Source organism: Erpetoichthys calabaricus, chromosome 6 (assembly GCF_900747795.2).
Source record: "Erpetoichthys calabaricus chromosome 6, fErpCal1.3, whole genome shotgun sequence".
Taxonomy (NCBI): Eukaryota; Metazoa; Chordata; class Cladistia; order Polypteriformes; family Polypteridae; genus Erpetoichthys; species Erpetoichthys calabaricus.
The window spans coordinates 211,475,994-211,496,552 of record NC_041399.2 but is presented as its reverse complement, the minus strand read 5'-3'; the positions used below and the strand labels follow the sequence as shown (position 1 = coordinate 211,496,552).

Genomic DNA, 20,559 nt, shown 5'->3' with positions numbered 1-20,559 from the left:
GCGCAACCAAGGGGCACGGAGTGGTGGCTCTGAGGCTAGGGATCTGCACTGGCAATCAGAAGGTTGCCGGTTCGAATCCCGTAAAATGCCAAAAGAGACTCTGCTCTGTTGGGCCCTGGAGCAAGACCCTTAACCTGCAATTGCTAAGCGCTTTGAGTAGTGAGAAAAGCGCTATATAAATTGAAAGAATTATTATTATTATGGGCGGCATGGTGGCGCAGTGGTAGCGCTGCTGCCTCGCAGTTAGGAGACCCGAGTTCGCTTCCCGGGTCCTCCCTGCGTGGAGTTTGCATGTTCTCCCCATGTCTGCGTGGGTTTCCTCCGGGCGCTCCGGTTTCCTCCCACAGTCCAAAGACATGCAAGTTACAGTAGGTGGACGGGCGATTCTAAATTGGCCCTAGTGTGTGCTTGGTGTGTGTCCTGTGGTGGGTTGGCACCCTGCCTGGGATTGGTTCCTGCCTTGTGCCCTGTGTTGGCTGGGATTGGCTCCAGCAGATCCCCGTGACCCTGTGTTCGGATTATTACCATCGAGTGTGTGTTTCATTTAAACCTTTTCTTTTTTTTTGGTGGAATTAAACCGAGTTTTGTTCATTTGGTACCCCAAGCATTTGGCTTTTGCCCTGCCTCATTATTTGCTCCCTGCTACAATAGAAAATATTAAAAGGTGCAGGTAGATGTAAAAGAATTGTTAAATAATAAACAATCCAGTTTTTAGGACAAGATGACCATTAGTTATTTTTATCTCTTGCTCTTTTGCAATCTTTCTGTTCTTGATTTGAGGCAACAAAGACGTTTGCCGTATAAACTGGCTGTAGAAAGGCTGCTGCATAATTCTGGCTACGTTGGTAGGGCAACTTTTTAAATAAAACCCATTTTAATACAAACTGAGGGTAGAAAGCCTACCTCATTAGCGTCGGGTGCAATGCATGGACCAGCTCTGTACAGGATGCCACTCCACTGGAGGGCCCACTCAACACATAATCACATTCACGGAGGGCACATTTAAAGTCAACAATTAACACCGACGTCTTTTGGGGAGGCCAGCGTAACGGGAGGAAAACCCAAAACACACATGAGGAGAAACTCCATACTGAACACAACTGGCCATAGGAATTCCAGGATGCTAAATAACTGCGGTAAAGGTAAAGCGAATCTTTCATTTCTGTACAAGAATGCCATTTGTATTGTCACACACGTGTGCGCTTGGGGGGCAGCAAGAGGGTAAGACGCAGAGTCAGAGGTTGATGAGTTGCACTAATGCCTTTTCTCCCTCCTTCACAGGCCACCAGAAAAGAAAACCAGCCAGAGCTCCACCCACTTCCACTGCCAGACCACACCTTCCCACTGCTAAGGACCCGCCTCTTCCTGCACACCACCTAGAACAGACCCACCCACTTCACCTTCTAGTCAGTCTCACTCGGACTCCGTCTCATATGATTACTCTGATTTTGGCTACTGCAATATACGGGGAGGATCCCCAAACCTTTTGTCTCTCATTACAGTAATTCTCTCTACAACAACGCAAAAAAGGACAACAATTCATTTTCTGTGGCATGCATGCAGACATTGTTACCTTATTCCCCTCAGTTTTGCCCTGTTGTCATGACGATCAATAAGATTGTGAAGAATTTCCAAAACTAACTGGCGAAGCTCACTGTCCTCCATCAGGGAAACGGAAAGCAACGGGTCCAGGAATGGGGCAGGAAGTGCAGCATGGATGGATTTTGCTTTATAACCTGAAGTAACCTGAAAATAAATAAATAAAAAGACAAAATTTGTTGGTATACCCCTCTATGAAAAAAGAAGACCCCCCCCCCCCCCCCCCCCCCCCCAATTTTCTCGGAAACAACTGAAACTGACCAAATTCATTGGCATACATCATTGTTTATTCTGCATTTAAGACAAATCAGATTTTGCTTTAGAGTTCAGATTCAATAGATTTTCAAATAATAACACAAATGAAAATGGCTTGGACAAACATGATTGCACAACCTGTAGAGCTTGGAGCTGGAGCTCTCCATGAGACTTTTGCACCCGTCTACAGGTCATTTGGCCCACTCTTTGCCCAGGGGCATGCTTCAGTTCTGTCAATAGATGTTCAATGGGATTCAAATCAGGACTCCTAGAAGGTCACTTCAGAATTTCCCATGTTTTGTTCTTAGCCATTTTTGGGTGCTTTTGGCTCCATGACCTGCGACTGCCACAGAGCTTTCTGACCATGTGCAGGACGTTTCACTCCACAATGTCTTGACAGTCTTGAGATTTCCTTGTTTCCTGTACAGACTCAAGGCCCCCTGTGACTGACACATGGAAGCATCCCCAAATCATAACTGAGCCACCTCCATGGTTCACTGCAGCTCTGGTGGTCTTTTTTTTGAAAGCTCCACTTTTATCATCTGTGGACACAGAGCGGATGTGACTTGCCAAACAGCCCCAGATTTGTCTCATCTGTCCAAAAGACCTTCTCCTAGAAGCACTGTGGCTCGTCAATGTGCATTTGAGGATTCCTCCTGGTTCTTCTTCCATTGTGCCCACTGTCACTCAGAAAGTGACACTGATGGACCTTGGAGTTCAGCTTGTATCTCTTTGGAAGCTGTCCTTGGCTTTTTATCTACCATTGTCATTACCCTTCTGCCCATTCTGAGGTCAATTTTCATTGTATGGCCGCATCCAGGGAGGTTGGCTACAGTCCCATGGACCTTCATCTTCTTCATAATATTTGCAATTGTTGTCACAAGACCATCAAGCTACTTGGAGATGGTGGTCTTCTAGCCCCTTGCCTTTCACATGCTTGTCTATCACTTTCTTTCTATCCAGGGAGGTTGGCTACAGTCCTATGGACCTTCATCTTCTTCATAATATTTGCAATTGTTGTCACAAGACCATCAAGCTACTTGGAGATGGTGGTCTTCTAGCCCCTTGCCTTTCACATGCTTGTCTATCACTTTCTTTCTATCCAGGGAGGTTTGCTACAGTCTTATGGACCTTCATCTTCTTCATAATATTTGCAATTGTTGTCACAGGACCATCAAGCTACTTGCAGATAGTGGTCTTCTAGCCCTTTGCCTTTCACATGCTTGTCTATCATTTTCTTTCTGATCTCCTCATACAACTCTCTCCTTTACTTTCTCTGGTCCACATTCAGTGTCGGACACATGATGACACCAAACAGCAGAGTGAGGACTTTTCTCCTTTTATATCAGCCGAATGACTGATTGCACGATTGGAGACACGTGATATGAATTCAAGAAAACTGCAAGTTTGAAAAATCACTCAAATCCAATTATCTAATCAACCTTCTATATTGGAACCCGGGACTCGGGGCTCAATGATGGCCCAGATTCTATCACAGAGGAGAGACCAAAGGAGCTAAACCTTTTTACTTTAAGCAAACAGAGATCAAAAGATGACATGAACTGAAGTGTTCATACATCAGCCACACTGGTTCTGAACACAGGCACACCACAGGGTTGTGTGCTCAGCCCAGCACTCTTCACGTTATTTACACACAATTGCTCTGCCATACATTCCACAAATATGGTTGTGAAGATTGTGGATGATACGACCGTGGTGGGTCTCATATCAGACAATGATGAGACTCACTACAGAGATGAGATACAGCACCTAACACTATGGTGCTCAGCCAACAACCTCATCATGAACACCAACAAGACCAAAGAGGTAATTGTGGACTATAGGAGGTCCAGAAGAACAGAACATGCTCCTATATTCATACATGAGGAGGCTGTAATGTGTGTGGACAATATCAAGTTCTTGTGTATCCACATCACATCGGATCTGACCTGGTCTTTGAACACATCTCACCTGGTAAAGAAGGTCCAACAAAGACTCTTCTTCCTCAGGAAGATGAGACGTGCTGGATTCTCCTCTCGGCTGCTCACAAACTTCTACAGATCCGCTACAGAAACCATTCTCTGTCACAGTATGACAGTGTGGTACGGCAGCTGCACAGCACAGGACAGGAAGGACTTGGCACGGGTGGTGAGAACAGCACAGGGGACAGTGGGAAGTCCTATCCTAGACCTGGACTTTGTATATGCTGGAAGGGTGCAGAAGAGGTCCAAATGTATAGCTGAGGATCTCACCCATCTGGGAAATGGACTGTTTGTACCACTTCCTTCGGGAAAGCGGTACAGAAACATAAAAACACGCACCAGCAGACTGAAAGACAGCTTTTTCCTCAGCGCTGTGAAGTCCATCTGCCTTTGCAGATAAACACATATACATCTACCCCTAACCTGCCCCCCTGTAGACGCGCACACGCACTTTCTCTCGTAATCAAACACACACACACACTCGTAATCCTGCCCTGCAGACCCACGCACACAGATCACTGGTCTCTGCAGGTGTACTACCTCAGGAAAAGTCTGGACTTGATGATGTCTTATTACTGCTGTCTTTTATGCATATTATGTTTATTTTATTATTTATAGTGTATTGTGTATTTAAGTGAGTCCTACCAACAAAAAATTTTGTTATGTGTATGCATAATGACAATAAAGAATTCTATCTATCTTAGGTTGCAGTGGGTTGGCACCCTGCCCGGGATTGGTTCCTGCCTTGTGCCCTGTGTTGGCTGGGATTGGCTCCAGCAGACCCCCGTGACCCTGTGTTCGGCTTCAGCGGGTTGGAAAATGGATGGATGGATGGATCTATCTTAAGAAACAAAACGTTTCTTGGTGTCTTAAGGGAAATTTTTTAAGAAAATGAAGAACACCCACACAAATTCACCCTTTGTACTGATTACCAAAATCAAAAAGGACCTTGCTGCTCGATAGGTATTGTAATAGAGACTGAATAAAATAAATATACTTGCCATTATAAGTGACCGAAGCAACATAACCTGAATACGCTTGGTTCCGAGGTCTCTGTAAGAGGAAACAGAAAAATTGTGAGGATCACTTTAGCATGCCACAGAGGGAGAAACGCACAGACCAGGGGAAGAACTTTTGCAGAATTGGGTGAGATGGCAGTTGTTCTTTTCAATTGGCATTAATAATGACAAGAAGAATGAAAGTAACAACACTCTTAACTTTACAGACGATCACACAAAACTAGACGGAGTAGCAGATACCTGAGAGTTTGCCAAATTACAACAGAAGGACCAGGATAATACTGGGATATGTGCATTTTAATTCCAAGTCATCACTGCTCACATTTTGAATGGCTTTACCTGGAAATGGGGACAGGGCCGTCTGAACAGCATCATAGGCCCCCTGGGCTAAGTAGAGCACTGGGACCCCTGTTTTGATAGTAAAACAGAAACATACAGTGGATATGGAGAAGAATCCGCCCAAGCATCGAAATATTCCCATTTTCTTTTTGCTTTACAGCCTTAAATGAAAACACAAAAAATATTTCTTGCCAGCTTTACTAACTCAATGCTAACATCCAAGTGAAAGAGATCACAGCTACAGCTCTGAAAAATGATAAAAACATCAAAAACAAGACGTACTGAGATTAACTCTTTTAGGGCTAATTTTTTTTTTGTTTCTTTTCTCCCAGGGCTGAATATTTTTCCAAAAACTAACATTTTTTAAAAAAGAACACAAAGCAATTGTTTAACATATCAAATCAACAAAAAATATTTCCTTTTGACAAATGTTACTGTCTTGCATGTTGTATGAGCCTGCATACTCTATGATTTCACATACATATCACATACATTTTACACAGCAAAGTCTGATCTCGCTCAAAGCAGCCAAATTCAGTCATTGCCACATTGCACTTCTTACAATATGTGTTGCTTTGGTGCCTATTTTTCAATTGTCTGTTGCTGCACTTTCTCACATATATTGTTAGTGTGTACTGTAGAGAGACAAGTCACCCATTTGCCATCGTGCCATGCCACTGCCACCAAGTTTTCTGCCTGCATGAAAACCGTATTGTCACCTCTTTTCATCTTCTGAAACTTTATGAACTTTATGTATGGCATTATAGCCTGGCTCACCCCATGGGATTTGCTTCTGTTTATTACAGAAGTGAATAAAACTTTGCAGCAGCACGTACCTAAGCCACCAGGGGACAAAACACGTTTGGACCAATGCTCCCTGAAGTTATATCACCAGTTCTGTCCCATCTCTATTTGTAATGCCACAGCGCGCTTCATCTCGTCTTTCGTTGTGTGTTTCCACTTTGAAAAATGAGAATGCGATGCAAACGCAGCCCGCGATTCAAAAAAAATCTCTGCCTACCTGTTTGTCTCGTCTGACAGTAGCTGAAAAGCAGCATCAGGAGAGAGCAGCCCTTTAGTACAGCAGCTGGTGATCTGTCGTGTCCAACAGCAAGCCATGCCGTCTTGTAAACTCCGGTAGCCAGATCGGCTCTCAACGGATCAATGTCTGTGTATTTATCCCATGCGAACCTTGCCGTAGATGCATCGGCTGCGCGAAGGCACGCAACTGGCAGCAGATCCGCTGGCGCGGCATCGGCTGGTGTCTGATCAGCTGATGCCTGCTTCTAACTCTCTTGCTCGATCTCCTGATCACTGCCAATAAAGTCCGATTCTGAAAAATCAAAAGTCCGACTCCGCGATAATGCGCAAATGCGCATAATGCGAGTGTTTACTTTTCTGCACTTGCTTCGCTTCCTTGTCACATGTCGATGCCATCTTGCCATTGTTTACATTTCGCAACTCACGCACACGCAAGGTTTAGTTGCCGAGTCAACGAGTCTAACATTCCTCCAAGCACAGAGGGAATGCCTGTGACGTGACAGTGAGATTTGTCGCCATTAACAGCTGATTGTCGCCCTCTATCCCTGGATGTCGACTTTTGTCGACATTAGCCTTCAACCCCTCCTGTCAACAAAAGTCGACATCCGCCCTAAAAGAGTTAATAAAGGACCCCCCCCCCCCCCAATGTCATTGTCATTTTGTTGACCCCCTTTTGCTTTAATGACAGCCTTGAGTCTGTTGGGATTCCTCTCTATCAGCTTTGCACGTCTGGATTGAGTAATATTTGCCCCCGACTCTTCTTTACAGTTTAACTGTTCGAGTTCGGTCAGATTGGATGGTGAGCGTTGGTGGTCTGCTATCTTCAAATCTTTCCACAGATTTTCAGTGTGATTTCGGTCTGGGCCACACCAGGACATTCACTTTTTTCTCCTTCAGCCACTGTGTGGTCCATTTTGCTGTGTGCTTTGGATCGTTGTCGTGCTGAAAGTTGAACATTCTGCCCATCTTCAACTTTCTGGCAGAGGGTAGCAGGTTTTCCTCAAGTACTTTGCCCCATCCATTTTATCCTTCTACCCTAACGAGAGCCCCAGGCCCCCCACAACAGGGTGCTTCCCCCTCCATGCTTTACTGCAGGTATGGTATGTTGTGGATGGTGAGCTGCATTGGTGTACCGTTTGGTGTTGAGGCCAAATAGTTTGATTTTGGTCTCCTCTGACCAGAAGACCTTTTTCCACTTGGCATCAGAATCTTCAAGGTGCATTCTGGCAAAGCTCAAAAGAGCCTTAAGGTGGCCTTTCATGAGAAGTGTGAACCCTCCCAAACAAGCCACAATGGTGGAGCGCTTGTCAAATTGTTGTCACATGCACACCATTAATGACCACTCTTTGCCATCAAATCCTGTAACTCCCTCAAAGTGGCCATTGGTAGCCTCTCTTACCAGTTTCCTCCTTGCTCTTCCATCCAGTTTGGAGGGACGTCTGGATCCAGGGAGGGTCCTAGTAGTACCAAACACTTCTTTATTATGGACTTTTACTGGGCTCCTTGGGACTGATAAAGCCTTTGAGATGTTTTCATCTCCATCTCCTGCCTTTTATGTCTGTCCACAACTCTATCCCTGAGATCTTCTGAAAGTGACTTGCCACCCACAGTCAGTTGTTTGCTGTCAGTTGCACTACCAAGCAAGGGAATGAATGCTTCAGGAACAGCTTCACTAATCACACTCATTACAACTTATCACAGGTGGAACGAAGCCAGTAACCAGGGTCTACAATGGAAATGGGGGGCACTTACACCAGATTGAGTTTTGGGGGGGGGGTCATTTATTAATCTCAGTATTTCTTGTTTTTTATTTTTTAAAATACTTCTGAACTGTAGCTGTGATATCTTTCACTTGGATCTTATAGATGCATTTTATAGATTTGGCATGGAGCTGGACAGTTTAACATCTGTGGCAGAGCGAAGGGCGCTTAGCAGGCTCCTATCAATTATGGAGAATCCACTGCATCCACTAAATAGTATCATCTCCAGACAGAAGAGCAGCTTCAGCGACAGACTGCTGTCACTGTCCTGCTCCACTGACAGACTGAGAAGATCGTTCCTCCCCCAAACTATGCGACTCTTTAATTCCACCCGGGGGGGTAAACGTTAATATTTAACATTATACATAGTTATTGTCTGTTTTTCACCTGCATTATTATCTTTCTTTAATTTAATATTATTTATTGTATCAGTATGCTGCTGCTGGAGAATGTGAATTTCCCATTGGGATTAATAAAGTATCTATCTATCTATCTATCTATCTATTATATAGTGCCTTTCATATCCATCTATCTATCTATTACATAGTACCTTTCCTATTTATCTATCTATCTATCTATTATATAGTGCCTTTCATATCTATCTATCTATATATTATATAGTGCCTTTCACATCTATCTATCTATCTATCTATCTATCTATCTATCTATCTATCTATCTAATATATAGTGCCTTTCACATCTATCTATCTATCTATGTAATATATAGTGCCTTTCACATCTATCTATCTATCTATCTATTATATAGTGCCTTTCATATCTATCTATTATATAGTGCCTTTCATATCTATCTGTCTGTCTATCTATCTATCTATCTATCTATCTATTATATAGTGCCTTTCATATCTATCTATTATATAGTGCCTTTCATATCTATCTATCTCTCTATCTATCTATCTATCTATTATATAGTGCCTTTCATATCTATCTATCTATCTATCTATCTAGATTGCATTGAGCAAGTCAAGTTGGAAAAAACATCGGTTTGTGTGTTTTCATTTAAGGCCGTAAAGCAAAAAATAATGAGAATATTTCGAAGAGGGGGATTTGTTTCTATACCTACTGTACATAGGCATCAGAGAAAACGTGGACCCCTATGTTCGTGGGGCCCCCGGGCAACTTCCCCGTGTGCCCATGCGTTAAGACGGCCATGCCTGGGGACCATTCTTATGTAGAGTTCCTCTATGCTCATTCATGTTTTACTACCATTGACGGCTTTTATTGACAATCCTCAGCTCAGGTAAAGGAAGAACTATTGGAGTTGTTTATATCTTTAAAGTGACTAAGCTTCAAAATATTTCGATGAAAATGAAGACATTTTGATTTTACAATGGATAGGGGGCTACTAACATCTACCTTTACTAGATTTTCTATATCCAAGCAATGTAACAACTAATATCATTGTAGAACTGCGGTGGGTTGGCACCCTGCCCAGGATTGGTTCCTGCCTTGTGCCCTGTGTTGGCTGGGATTGGGCTCCAGCAGACCCCCCGTGACCCTGTGTTCGGATTCAGCGGGTTGGAAAATGGATGGATATCATTGTAGAAATTGTAGAGGGAGAAGTGCTGCGCAGATTAAATAGGCTGAAATCAAAGAATTCACCTGGACCAGATAACATTTATCTTCAAGTTATTAAGGAGATCAGTGAGTACATGTACAGTATAAAGCTTTGATGCATAATTTTAGAAATTCAATGTGCACTGGGGAAATTCTGAAGGAGTGGAATATGGAAAATATTAAAAAAAGGGTGATGGGAAGATCCAAGTGCAGTGCCTTCCATAATGTTTAGGACAACAAATGGACCCATTTTTTTCCTTGATTTCCACCTCTTCTTCACAGTTTAAAATTACAAATCAAACAATTCAGACAGGGCGGCACGGTGGCGCAGTGGGTAGCCAGTGGGAGACCCAAGTTCGCTTCCCTGGTCCTCCCTGTGTGGAGTTTGCATGTTCTCCCCGTGTCTGCGTGGGTTTCCTCCCACAGTCCACAGACATGCAGGTTAGGTGCATTGGCGATTCTAAATTGTCCCCAGTGTGTGCTTGGTGTGTGTGTGTGTGTATGCCCTGTGGTGGGCTGGCGCCCTGCCCAAGGTTCCAAGGTTTGTTTCTGCCTTGCGCCCTGTCTTAGCTTGGATTGGCTCCCGCAGACCCCCGTGACCCTGTAGTTAGGATATAGCAGGTTGGATAATGGATAGATGGATGGACAATTCAGACATTGTGATTAAAGTGGCACATTGCAGACTTTCATTTAAGGAGATTTGCATATATTTTGGTCACACCATGGACCCCCATTTCAGGGCATCGTCATATTTAGGACTTTGTTGTATATCGCTCACATGCAATGACTGCTTGAAGTCTGCCATTAACAGACATCAGCAGGTGATGAGGGTCTTCTCTGGTGTTGCTCTGCCAAGCCTCTAATGCAGCCATCTTCAGCTCCTGCTTGTTTTGGGGGGCTTGTTCACTTTAGTTTTGTCTTCTGCATATGGAAGGCCTGCTCAGTTGGATTTAAATCAGGTGACTGGCTTGGCCATTCAAGTATTTTCCCTTTTTCAGCTTTGATAAACTCCTGTGTTGTCTCAGCAGTGTGTTATCTTCTTGTAGGATGAACTGCCGTCCAGTGAGTTTGGAGGATTTACTGAACTTGAGCAGATCAGATATTTCTACACACCTCATTGTGCTACTGCCATCAACAGTTACATCATCAAGTGTGCCAGTACCTGTGGCAGCCATACATGTCCAAGCCATAACACCCCCAGCACTGCCATGTTTTACAGATGAGGTGGTCTGCTTTGGCTCTTGAGCAGTTCCTTGTTGTCTCCACACTTTTCTCTCACCGTCACTCTGATGAGGTTCATCGTTGTCTCGTCTGTTCACAAGACCTTTTCCCAGAATTCTGCAGGCTCTTTGAAGTTCTTTTTCACAAACTATAATCTGGCCGTCCTGTATTGGTGGTCTTCACCTTGCAGTGTATCCTCCCCAGTATTTCTGTTCATGAAGTCTTCTGCTGATAGTCGTCGCTGACATGTCCACATCGGCCCCCGAAGACTGTTTCTGGTTTGTTGAACAAGAATTTGGGGCTCTCTCTTGATCATAGTGAGTATTCTTCTGTCATCAGCAGTGGAGGTCTTCCTTGGTCTTCCAGTTCCTTTGTGATTACTGAGCCCACCGGTGTGTTCTTTCTTCTTCATGATTGATATTCCAGACAGTTGACTTCAGTCATCCCGAGGTTTTCCTGATGTGTCCGATGGTTTGACTCTTGTGTTTCAGCCTCATGATGTCTTCTTTGACTTTCACTGGCACAGCTCTTGTTCATCAATGGCAACTACAGACTCCAAAGGGTAGAAGCAAGCCGAGGTATCTTACGAAGCAATGAAACCCACCTGAGGAATCACAAACACCTGTGATGCCAATTGAGCCAAACATTATGGTACCCTGAAATGGGGGGGACCGTGTAGAAAAAGTGTGGTGTGACTGAAATGTCTGCAAGGGACTCATCTCACTTGGACCAGAGTTGACCACCAGATGGAGTTCCACCAAAATGAAAGTCCGCAATGTGCACTTTAATCACACTGTCTGAATTGTTTGATTTATAATTTTAAACCGTGGAGCTGCAGGGGTACATAGAGGAAAAATGTGTCTTTGTCCCAAAACATTATGGAGGGCTCTTTATATTTTTCCACAGGCTGAAAATCAATATTTGGAAAAAAAAAAAAAGCAACTTATATTAATTTGGAAATCTAATGCTAGGAGAGTATTTTCAAAGAACCGTACTGATTCATCTTAATTATACAATGTACTGTAAATACTTAGAAAATATATAAAAGGGGGAGAATGATAAATATTTAATTGAGGAATTAAACATGAATCATAACATAAATTGACATTTAACGAGCATGCTAGTTTTGGCACTAAACACTTCAAAAAAAGAGATGGCAGGACTAAAAAAAATGATTCATAAAGCAAATCCGAAACAGAAACAAATGAATTCTCACAGTCTTACATCAGAGCACATCAACAAAGGAAGGAAAGGTTCAGTATGAAACGAATTGAAAGGAGATGAGGCGCCAACACTCCGAAAGGACAGGCAGCGCCAGCTTGCCAAGGGGAGGCCTTTGATTTGCATATCAGGACCAAACACCACTACATGTGCCCAGGACAGGGAAATCATCAAACCGGGATTCTCGCTTTGTAGAGTTCCAAAGGAATTCTGGGATTAGCAACTATTTGTTTAATGCATTTTTGATTACTGTACTTATTTATTTGCAGCAAACATCTGGATTGGATCAAGACATATGAGGAGGTACCTAAAAAATTACAGGAATCTGTACCTGCCGCGCAATCACGACTTAGTTGCGAATTTCACCACTAGGTGCAGCATACTGTATTCTGTGCAAGTCTGCTGAGTGGCGTTGCTCTGTATTGTTCATACGTCATTCCGTGACAGTTTTTCTTGGTGCTTATTAAACATGTCCTGCGATTTTTGTGACGGGCGATCATAAAGAACAGTGAGTCTGTGTTAAATTTTGTTTTCTCTTGGGGGAAAACAGCTGCTGAAACTGTAGTAACGTTTGAAACTGTTTTTACCACTAGAATTACCGAAGCCTACGAAAAAACTCGTAATCCCGACCCACCTTAAATAATAAAGTTTGTTATACCATGTCTATATGTCTATATGAAAATAGTCCATGCCGACTATACTTCCTTAGAAGTCTGGCGTCCTTCAACATCTGCAATAAGATGTTGCAGATGTTCTATCAGACGGTTGTGGCGAGCGCCCTCTTCTACGCGGTGGTGTGCTGGGGAGGCAGCATAAAGAAGAGGGACGCCTCACGCCTGGACAAACTGGTGAGGAAGGCAGGCTCTATTGTAGGCATGGAGCTGGACAGCTTGACATCTGTGGCAGAGTGACGGGTGCTGAGCAGACTCCTGTCAATCATGGAGAATCCACTGCATCCGCTGAACAGGATCATCTCCAGACAGAGGAGCAGCTTCAGCGACAGACTGCTGTCACCGTCCTGCTCCACTGACAGACTGAGGAGATCATTCCTCCACCACACTATGCGACTCTTCAATTCCACCCGGGGGGGTAAACGTTAACATTATATAAAGTTATTGTCTGTCTGTATACCTGCATTGTTATCACTCTTTAATTTAATATTGTTTTTTATCAGTATGCTGCTGCTGGAGTATGGGAATTTCCCCTTGGGATTATTAAAGTATCTATCTATCTATCTATCTATCTATCTATCTATCTATCTATCTATCTATCTATCTATCTATCTATCTATCTATCTATCTATCTATCTATCTATCTATCTATCTATCTATCTATCTATCTATCTATCTATCTATCATATAGTGCCTTTCCTACCTATCATATAGTGCCTTTCCTATCTATCTATCTATCTATCTATCTATCTATCTATCTATCTATCTATCTATCTATCTATCTATCTATCTATCTATCTATCTATCTATCTATCTCTGAAAATAGCATCAGATGGGGGTTTGGGGGGGTTTGTGGGAGCGTGAACATGACAGAGAATAAAACTGAAAAAAACAAAAGGTAACTTTTATAAGTACTATAAATTTACACCGGCAAATCAAATGTATGTTTGTATTGTATAATATTAACAACTAGCTGTGTAAGCCCATGTTGTAAAAAGCTCAGGCTCCTAGAAACTATTGAAATCGTTAGAAATTTAGAGAAGTCACGTAATTGAAAGAAACTACTCTGGGTGTCTCTCTCCTAGAAGGTTTCGTTTTGCCGACATGCTCACATCGCTTGTGCATTAGCGGCAGGAGGAAGAGTAAAAGGGATACCGATTTGCCGATGTGCTCGCCTCGCTTCTTCATTAGCGGCTAAGCGAGTGAGTGTTTCTTCGGAGGTTTCGTTTTGCCGACTTACTGGCCTTGCTTGTGTATTAGCAGCTAAGTGAGTTTCCGTTTCCATGGAGGTGAAGCCCTTACCCCGACTCCACTTCTCACTTCCGGGCCGGACAGACAAACACACACACTTTCACGTGTAGACGTTTATATATAAGAGCAACTCACTACTCAAAACGGTAAATTTAGGAGGCATCAAGTATCAAACCAGCGGCCTCTTAATTAGGAGTCGGTAGTTCTTACCGCTGCGCCACCCAAGCAGTCGTGTCATTGACTTACCATAAGGCAACTTCTTTTCTTCGGTTATATTCTTGAATAAAAGCGCACTTGTTTTGTTATTCTTGTACGTTTTGTGAAAGTGTTTATTTGATATTTGGACTTCAGTCTTCACACATTATACACTTCATGTCTACATTTTGTCAATTACTAAAATATGAAAAATGTTTCTGTTTTAGCGATGTGTTTACATACTGTAGATCGTTGCATGTAATGCATGTATTCTAAATGACGACATATTATTTACCTTCTACAATTTTAGGCACCTCACTCCCAGATACACAGACTTTAGCTCTGAGAATCTTCTTTGCGACTTGAGCTTCGCCGGTCAAGGGGTGGATAGGAGAGCAGGCTGCTTGCTGCTTGTGCTGATCAACACATTTACAACACTAAAGACGCTGATGAGGAGAGGTATGAAGGGATTTAAGGTGGGCTGGGAGTACGAGATTTTTTGTAGGCTTCGGTAATTCTAGTGTTAAAGACGAAGCTTTAAGTAAAACACAGGTCTACAAGTGGTTTTAGCATTTCAAACGTGGAGAAATGTCACTTGAAGACCAACTGGCCGACCTTTTACAAATAGGAATGACAAAAATCTTGAAAAAGTTGGCAATGCAAATTACGAAGATCATATCTGGACTACTGAGGAGATTTCTGAGTTGACTTGCCACCTTCCCTACTCGCCTGATCTTTGTTCCGTACAACTTTTTCTTGTTCCCACCAGGGCTGTCATAACAGCATTATAGGCCCCCTGGGCCAAGCAGTGCACTGGGGCACCTAACTACACAACCACTCACAGGAATAAACATGTAAATGGTCGATAAAATTAAACATATTTATTGTATTGGTACTTCCAACAAAATCAGTGTTTAAACATTAAAAAACATGCTGTACTGCAAAGATTAATCAACACAAAAGGTTCAACAACTTAACATGAGCCTTGAAAAACACAAAAATGTCAACACATGAATGATACTCAATTGGTAAACCATACAGATGGAGATGGCACAGTATGAAATTACTATGAATTATTTATTCTCGATTAAGTGTTCAACACAAACATTTGCAAAATTTCTTTATGGAGAATTGAGTTGAAGTGACGTTAACACATACGCTTTGACGTTATGTAGTGCGTGAGATCCGTACACATACAAAATGCACGTGAGGTTGCAGAGGTGCCCGTGATACTAAATGTCAACGTCCACTTGTAACACAATAACATATATTTATAGTTTAGTATAGCATTTATTTATTGACAGCAAGTCACAACATACATAGATTAGCTTGAGGCCTGCGGGCATCTGCCCAGCATGCCCATGCATGAAGACGGCCCTGGTTCCCACATATGAAAAAAGAACTCAAAGGAAAGCGTTTTTGTACCGTGGAAGAAGTCAAAGCAAAAATTGCTGCAGGCCTTGGACAACATTTCTCTTCAGCGATTCCAAAAACGTTTCCACCAGTGGAATTCATTCACGTGGAGAGTACTTTGAAGGAAACTAAATTTTCACTAAGTAAAAATTATTAAAACATTTTTTTGTTCCAATTCCGGTTATTTTTGGGTACCCCCCTACCCCAACCCCAGTATATGTGTCATTTGTAATCCAGGAACGTGTAGACCTTTTAAGGGGACTGAATGGTTTGGAATCACCAATGGGTGCGAGTGCGTGGTTCTTATGATTGACTGGTGCCCATGTGCTCCTGGGAAAGTCTCCAGGCTCCCCTGTCACGCGCCATGTCACTGAATATTAGGAGAGAGTCAGCAGATCCTTAGGTGTAAGCTGCATGCACAACACATTTAGAGTAGAGGACGAAAAGTCATTTAGTGGTGTGTTTGTCAACTCACCCCATATTCGTGGTCTCCAGCGTGTGGCATGGTGTTCCAAATACGGGAACCTTCCCCATTATAAACATCATCACTTCAGACCTCTGATAATCTGGGAGATTTCCACCAAAGAAACCTGACGACAAAGAACAAAATAGATTTTCCTTTTGCAGCATCAACCTCGATACCATAACCCTGTCATTAAGGGAAAAAGGAAAAGAAAGAAAGAAAAATAGGAAGTGGAGCCTCAAGCCAACTGTGCTCGTTTCATCCATAGTAATAACTTTGCCCACCTGGAAAAAGATCCTGGATATACGTATGACCAGATTCTACCCCCACCAAAAAAATAAAACTTCCTACCCAATGAAGATGGCAAATCTGAAAATGTAGGAGGAAGCCGGCACAGAATTCCTAAGGATGAGTGAAATCTAAAACTTTCCTTGTATGGGCCTAGAGGACTTGGATACCACATGAAGACACTAAAAGCTCCATCCCTGACTAAAACCAACAAACCAGTGGAAACGGCGGCTAAAGGCCGGTTTATACTTCACTCTCAGAACTCTTACGCGGACACATCATGGCTGCCACGCGTTTCCACCGCTCATTTGACTCGTCCTCTGAACACGTCCTCAGAAATGAACGTGACGCGTGTGCGAGTTGCTGTACCAGCAAAAAAAATCGGGGGGCGCAGTTTGTTCAAGTTGGAATGTGACATCAGGGTCTCTGTTTACTATCAACATGTGACAGCAAGCCACTTTACAGATCCTACAGGATCGATGTGCGCTGTTCGATGTTTGATCAATGGTTCGAAAAATACTGACAGAGAAATGCATTTGTGGTGCTTTTATATTCAAGCATCACATATTCCCCATCGTAATGGCACGATACATTTTAAAGGCATGACAGTTATAATATGTTACTAACCCTCACCTATTCTATTTCTCTTCTCGTGGCACTTGGTGCCACAGCCCACCTGCCAAGTTGTTTTGCCTGCCTAAGGTAAAGTCATCCCTGATGGAGGATCGCAGGAATCGTGGGGTAGAGGGGTCCTTTCATCGGATTGGCTGGCTCTGCTGTAGAATGGCCAATAGGGGGAGGCCGCTTGATAGCTGAGGTCTCCAGGACTCTGAACAAATCCAAATCATATTATGTGATATCATCTACTGTTAAATTCTGCTCCCTACTTGTAATATTTTTATTTTTATATTGTAATAAGGATTTGTTCTGTTCTGTGTATTGTATTGTAATGACCCCCTTTCTTTTGACACCCACTGTACGCCCAACCTACCTGGAAAGGGGTCTCTCTTTGAACCTGCCTTTTCTAAGGTTTCTTCCATTTTTTTCCCCTACAAGGGTTTTATTTCCTTGTCTTCTTAGAGAGTCAAGGCTGGGGGGCTGTCAAGAGGCAGGGCCTGTTAAAGCCCATTGTGACACTTCTTGTGTGATTTTTGGCTATACAAAAATAAATTGTATTGTATTGTAAAGGTCTCATATACCATCTTCTATGCATGCACTGGTACAGCACATTGCCGCACCCACCACATGATGAAACAGCTCAGGATCCTGGTTGGCAACTCCAAAGGCAGACACGTGGATCAGTCCAAACCTCCGAAAATGACCCTCTATCTGCCGCAGCGAGGTGTTACATGGGCATCCCCTTGGCCTGGTGCAGCCACTCGGGTCCTGTGAGTCTGATCACCCTCGGGGAATCACGCCACATGGCCATAGTGCCGTAACTGACGCTCCCTCACAATGCAGGGGAAGTGCCTCATTCGGGAATCCATCAGCAACACAAGGATCCAAAGAGACACCGAAGGAGTCGAGTCTTCATCTCAGGTCACTGGATGGCATCCATGTCTCACAAACAGGAAGCACCAGGACTCTAAAGACTTGAACCTTCATCCTTTTGCAGAGATATCGGGAGCACCACACACCCCTTTACAGAGACCTCATGACCCCCCATGCTCTCCCAATTCGTCTACTGACTTCATAAGAAGAGTCAGCAGGGACATGAATGTCACTGCCGAGGTAAGTAAACATCTCGATGAGGTCAACACTCTCTCTGCAGACAGACACACTGAGCCACAGAGAAAAAAACTTTAGACCTTTTTCACTGCGTCCCTATTTTGTTATTAAAGTAGAAATTTCCGGCTTTAATCTCGAAATTTCCACTTTAATCTCGTAGTCTATTTTGTCACTAAATTAGACCGTCGTAAACGTCATCTTAAAACCAACCCAGTTGTTAACTGCTACGTGCTTCTGGGGCTTCCTCCTCAACTGACAGCAGCGGCAGGCAGCAATTGACGCACAGAAAACATTCAATTCATTATATTCCAGCTCTCTGCACATTTAGAATCCTTAGATTTATACGTGATATCACTTTCATGACTGCGGTGGGCTGGCACCCTGCCCGGGGTTTGTTTCCTGCCTTGCGCCCTGTGTTGGCTGGGATTGGCTCCAGCAGACCCCCGTGACCCTGTGATTAGGATATAACGGGTTGGATAATAGGATCACTTTCATGATGAAAAGCGTTAAAGTATGTATGTTACATTTGACAGATAAGTCATTAACGTCATTTAAATAATGAATACTATTAAAAATTACACACTGTGGCAGAGTGATAGCGCTGCTGTCTCGCAGCAGGGAGTCTCGTCACTGGTGTTCCCTGCCTGGAGTTTGCATGTTATCCTGCTTGGTTTCCACTGTGTGCTCCGGTTTCCTTCCAAGGACATGCAGGTTTGGGGATTTGGTGATGCTAAAATGACGCCAGTGTGTGTGTGTGTGTGTGCTTGTATTCACCTTGTGATGAGCTGATGCCCCATCCAGGTATTGCTTCTGCCTCGTTCCCGATGCTTGCTGGAATGGGCACATCCCTGGATTGATGGATTTAATCATTAATCCTCCATCCTTTTCACAGATATTGTGGCAAGGTGTCCTCGGAATTTAATGGACGTTTCAGACAATTCACAACAAAGGGAAATCAAACCTGTTCTCACCGTGATGATATCTCACACTGCCACCTGGTGGAATCTTCTAGATTTACATAAAGTACGTATGCAAATATAGACAGTACACTGCTTATGTAGCAGTAGCATCCACTGGAGCATGTGTCGCGTGAAGTATTAAACCTGGCATAAGATGGTAGTTTCAGTAAATAAACTTCTGAGTGACGAAGACGAAGAGACAAGAGAGAGTACATTAACCACTATCAAATCTAACAAGTGCTGATCATCATCTCAGACCCACCACACTTTAGCAACAAACCTTTTTGGCCTCCTCCATTCCAACAAGAGGTATCACATCCTGTAGTGTTGGACCAGCCGACTTCTAAACTAGAGGGCCTTCAGAAAGCATTCAGACTTCTTCTCTCTTAAGACGGTTTGCTATGTTGTAGTCTTGTGCTAAAACCGTTTAAATTTATTTTCTTCCCCTCATGAGACACCACTCATTACTTGAGGATGGCAAAGTGAGAACAGGATTTTAGAAATATCATTTTCTTCCCCGGGCGGCACAGTGGCGCAGTGGGTAGCGCTGCTGCCTCGCAGCTGGGAGACCTGGGGACCCGGGTTCGCTTCCCGGGTCCTGCCTGCGTGGAGTTTGCATGTTCTCCCCGTGTCTGCGTGGGTTTCCTCCGGGCGCTCCGGTTTCCTCCCACAGTCCAAAGACATGCAGGTTAGGTGGACTGGCGATTCTAAATTGGCCCTAGTGTGTGCTTGGTGTGTGGGTGTGTTTGTGTGTGTCCTGTGGTGGGTTGGCACCCTGCCCGGGATTGGTTCCTGTCTTGTGCCCTGTGTTGGCTGGGATTGGCTCCAGCAGACCCCCGTGACCCTGTGTTCGGATTCAGCGGGTTGGATGATGGATGGATTTTCTTCCCCTCATGAGACACTCGACTATGGCAAAGCAAGAGCAGGATTTTAGAAATATCGGCAAACTCATTCACAATAAGAAACTGAAGTATTACAATAACACAAGTGCAAGGACCCTTTGCTATGGCACTTCAAGGCTGGTGCAGGGGCACCCTATTCTATTGATCATCACGGAGATGTTTCTATGCCTTGTTGGGGGTCAATTCAGTTGATTAGATGGGTCAGGAAAGGCACACAGCTGTCTGCTGAAGGTCCCACCAATCCACGAGGTCAAAAGAATTGCCTGCAGAGCTTAGAAATAGGATTGTGTTGAGGCATAGAAGAAGAAAAAAACAACCATCCTGCAGCATTGAAGGTACCCAAGAGCGCTGAGGCCTCCATAATTCTGAAATGGAAGAGGTTTAGAACAACCACAACTTTAACTAGAGCAGGATGGGAGAAGGGTCTAAGTAAGAATCATGATGATTCAATTACTGACAGAAAAACGTATAAAGGTTATTATGAAAATAAAATTCACTTGCTTGAACCCGGGACTTGTGTTGGTGTGTTTGAGGATTTAGTGGCTCAGTGGTGCCCCATATAGGTCACACTTTTCACTTCTTCTTCTTTCGGTTTCTCCCGTTAGGGGTTGCCACAGTGGATCATCTTCTTCCATATCTTCCTGTCCTCTACATCTTGCTCTGTCACACCCACAACC

The 20,559-nt window shown here is 43.6% G+C and overlaps 1 protein-coding gene across 1 annotated transcript in view; it reads right to left on the bottom strand.

Annotated features, from left to right (window-relative positions):
- efr3a (EFR3 homolog A (S. cerevisiae)) overlaps window positions 1-20,559 on the bottom strand; it is a 313,432-nt gene that overhangs the window by 47,298 nt on the left and 245,575 nt on the right. Inside the window, exons 12-14 of the mRNA XM_051928967.1 lie at window positions 16,018-16,132; window positions 4,838-4,889; window positions 1,574-1,746 (exon numbers count right to left, since the gene is read on the bottom strand). Coding sequence (XP_051784927.1) covers window positions 1,574-1,746; window positions 4,838-4,889; window positions 16,018-16,132 — 340 coding nt within the window. The remainder of the gene's footprint in view (window positions 1-1,573; window positions 1,747-4,837; window positions 4,890-16,017; window positions 16,133-20,559) is intronic.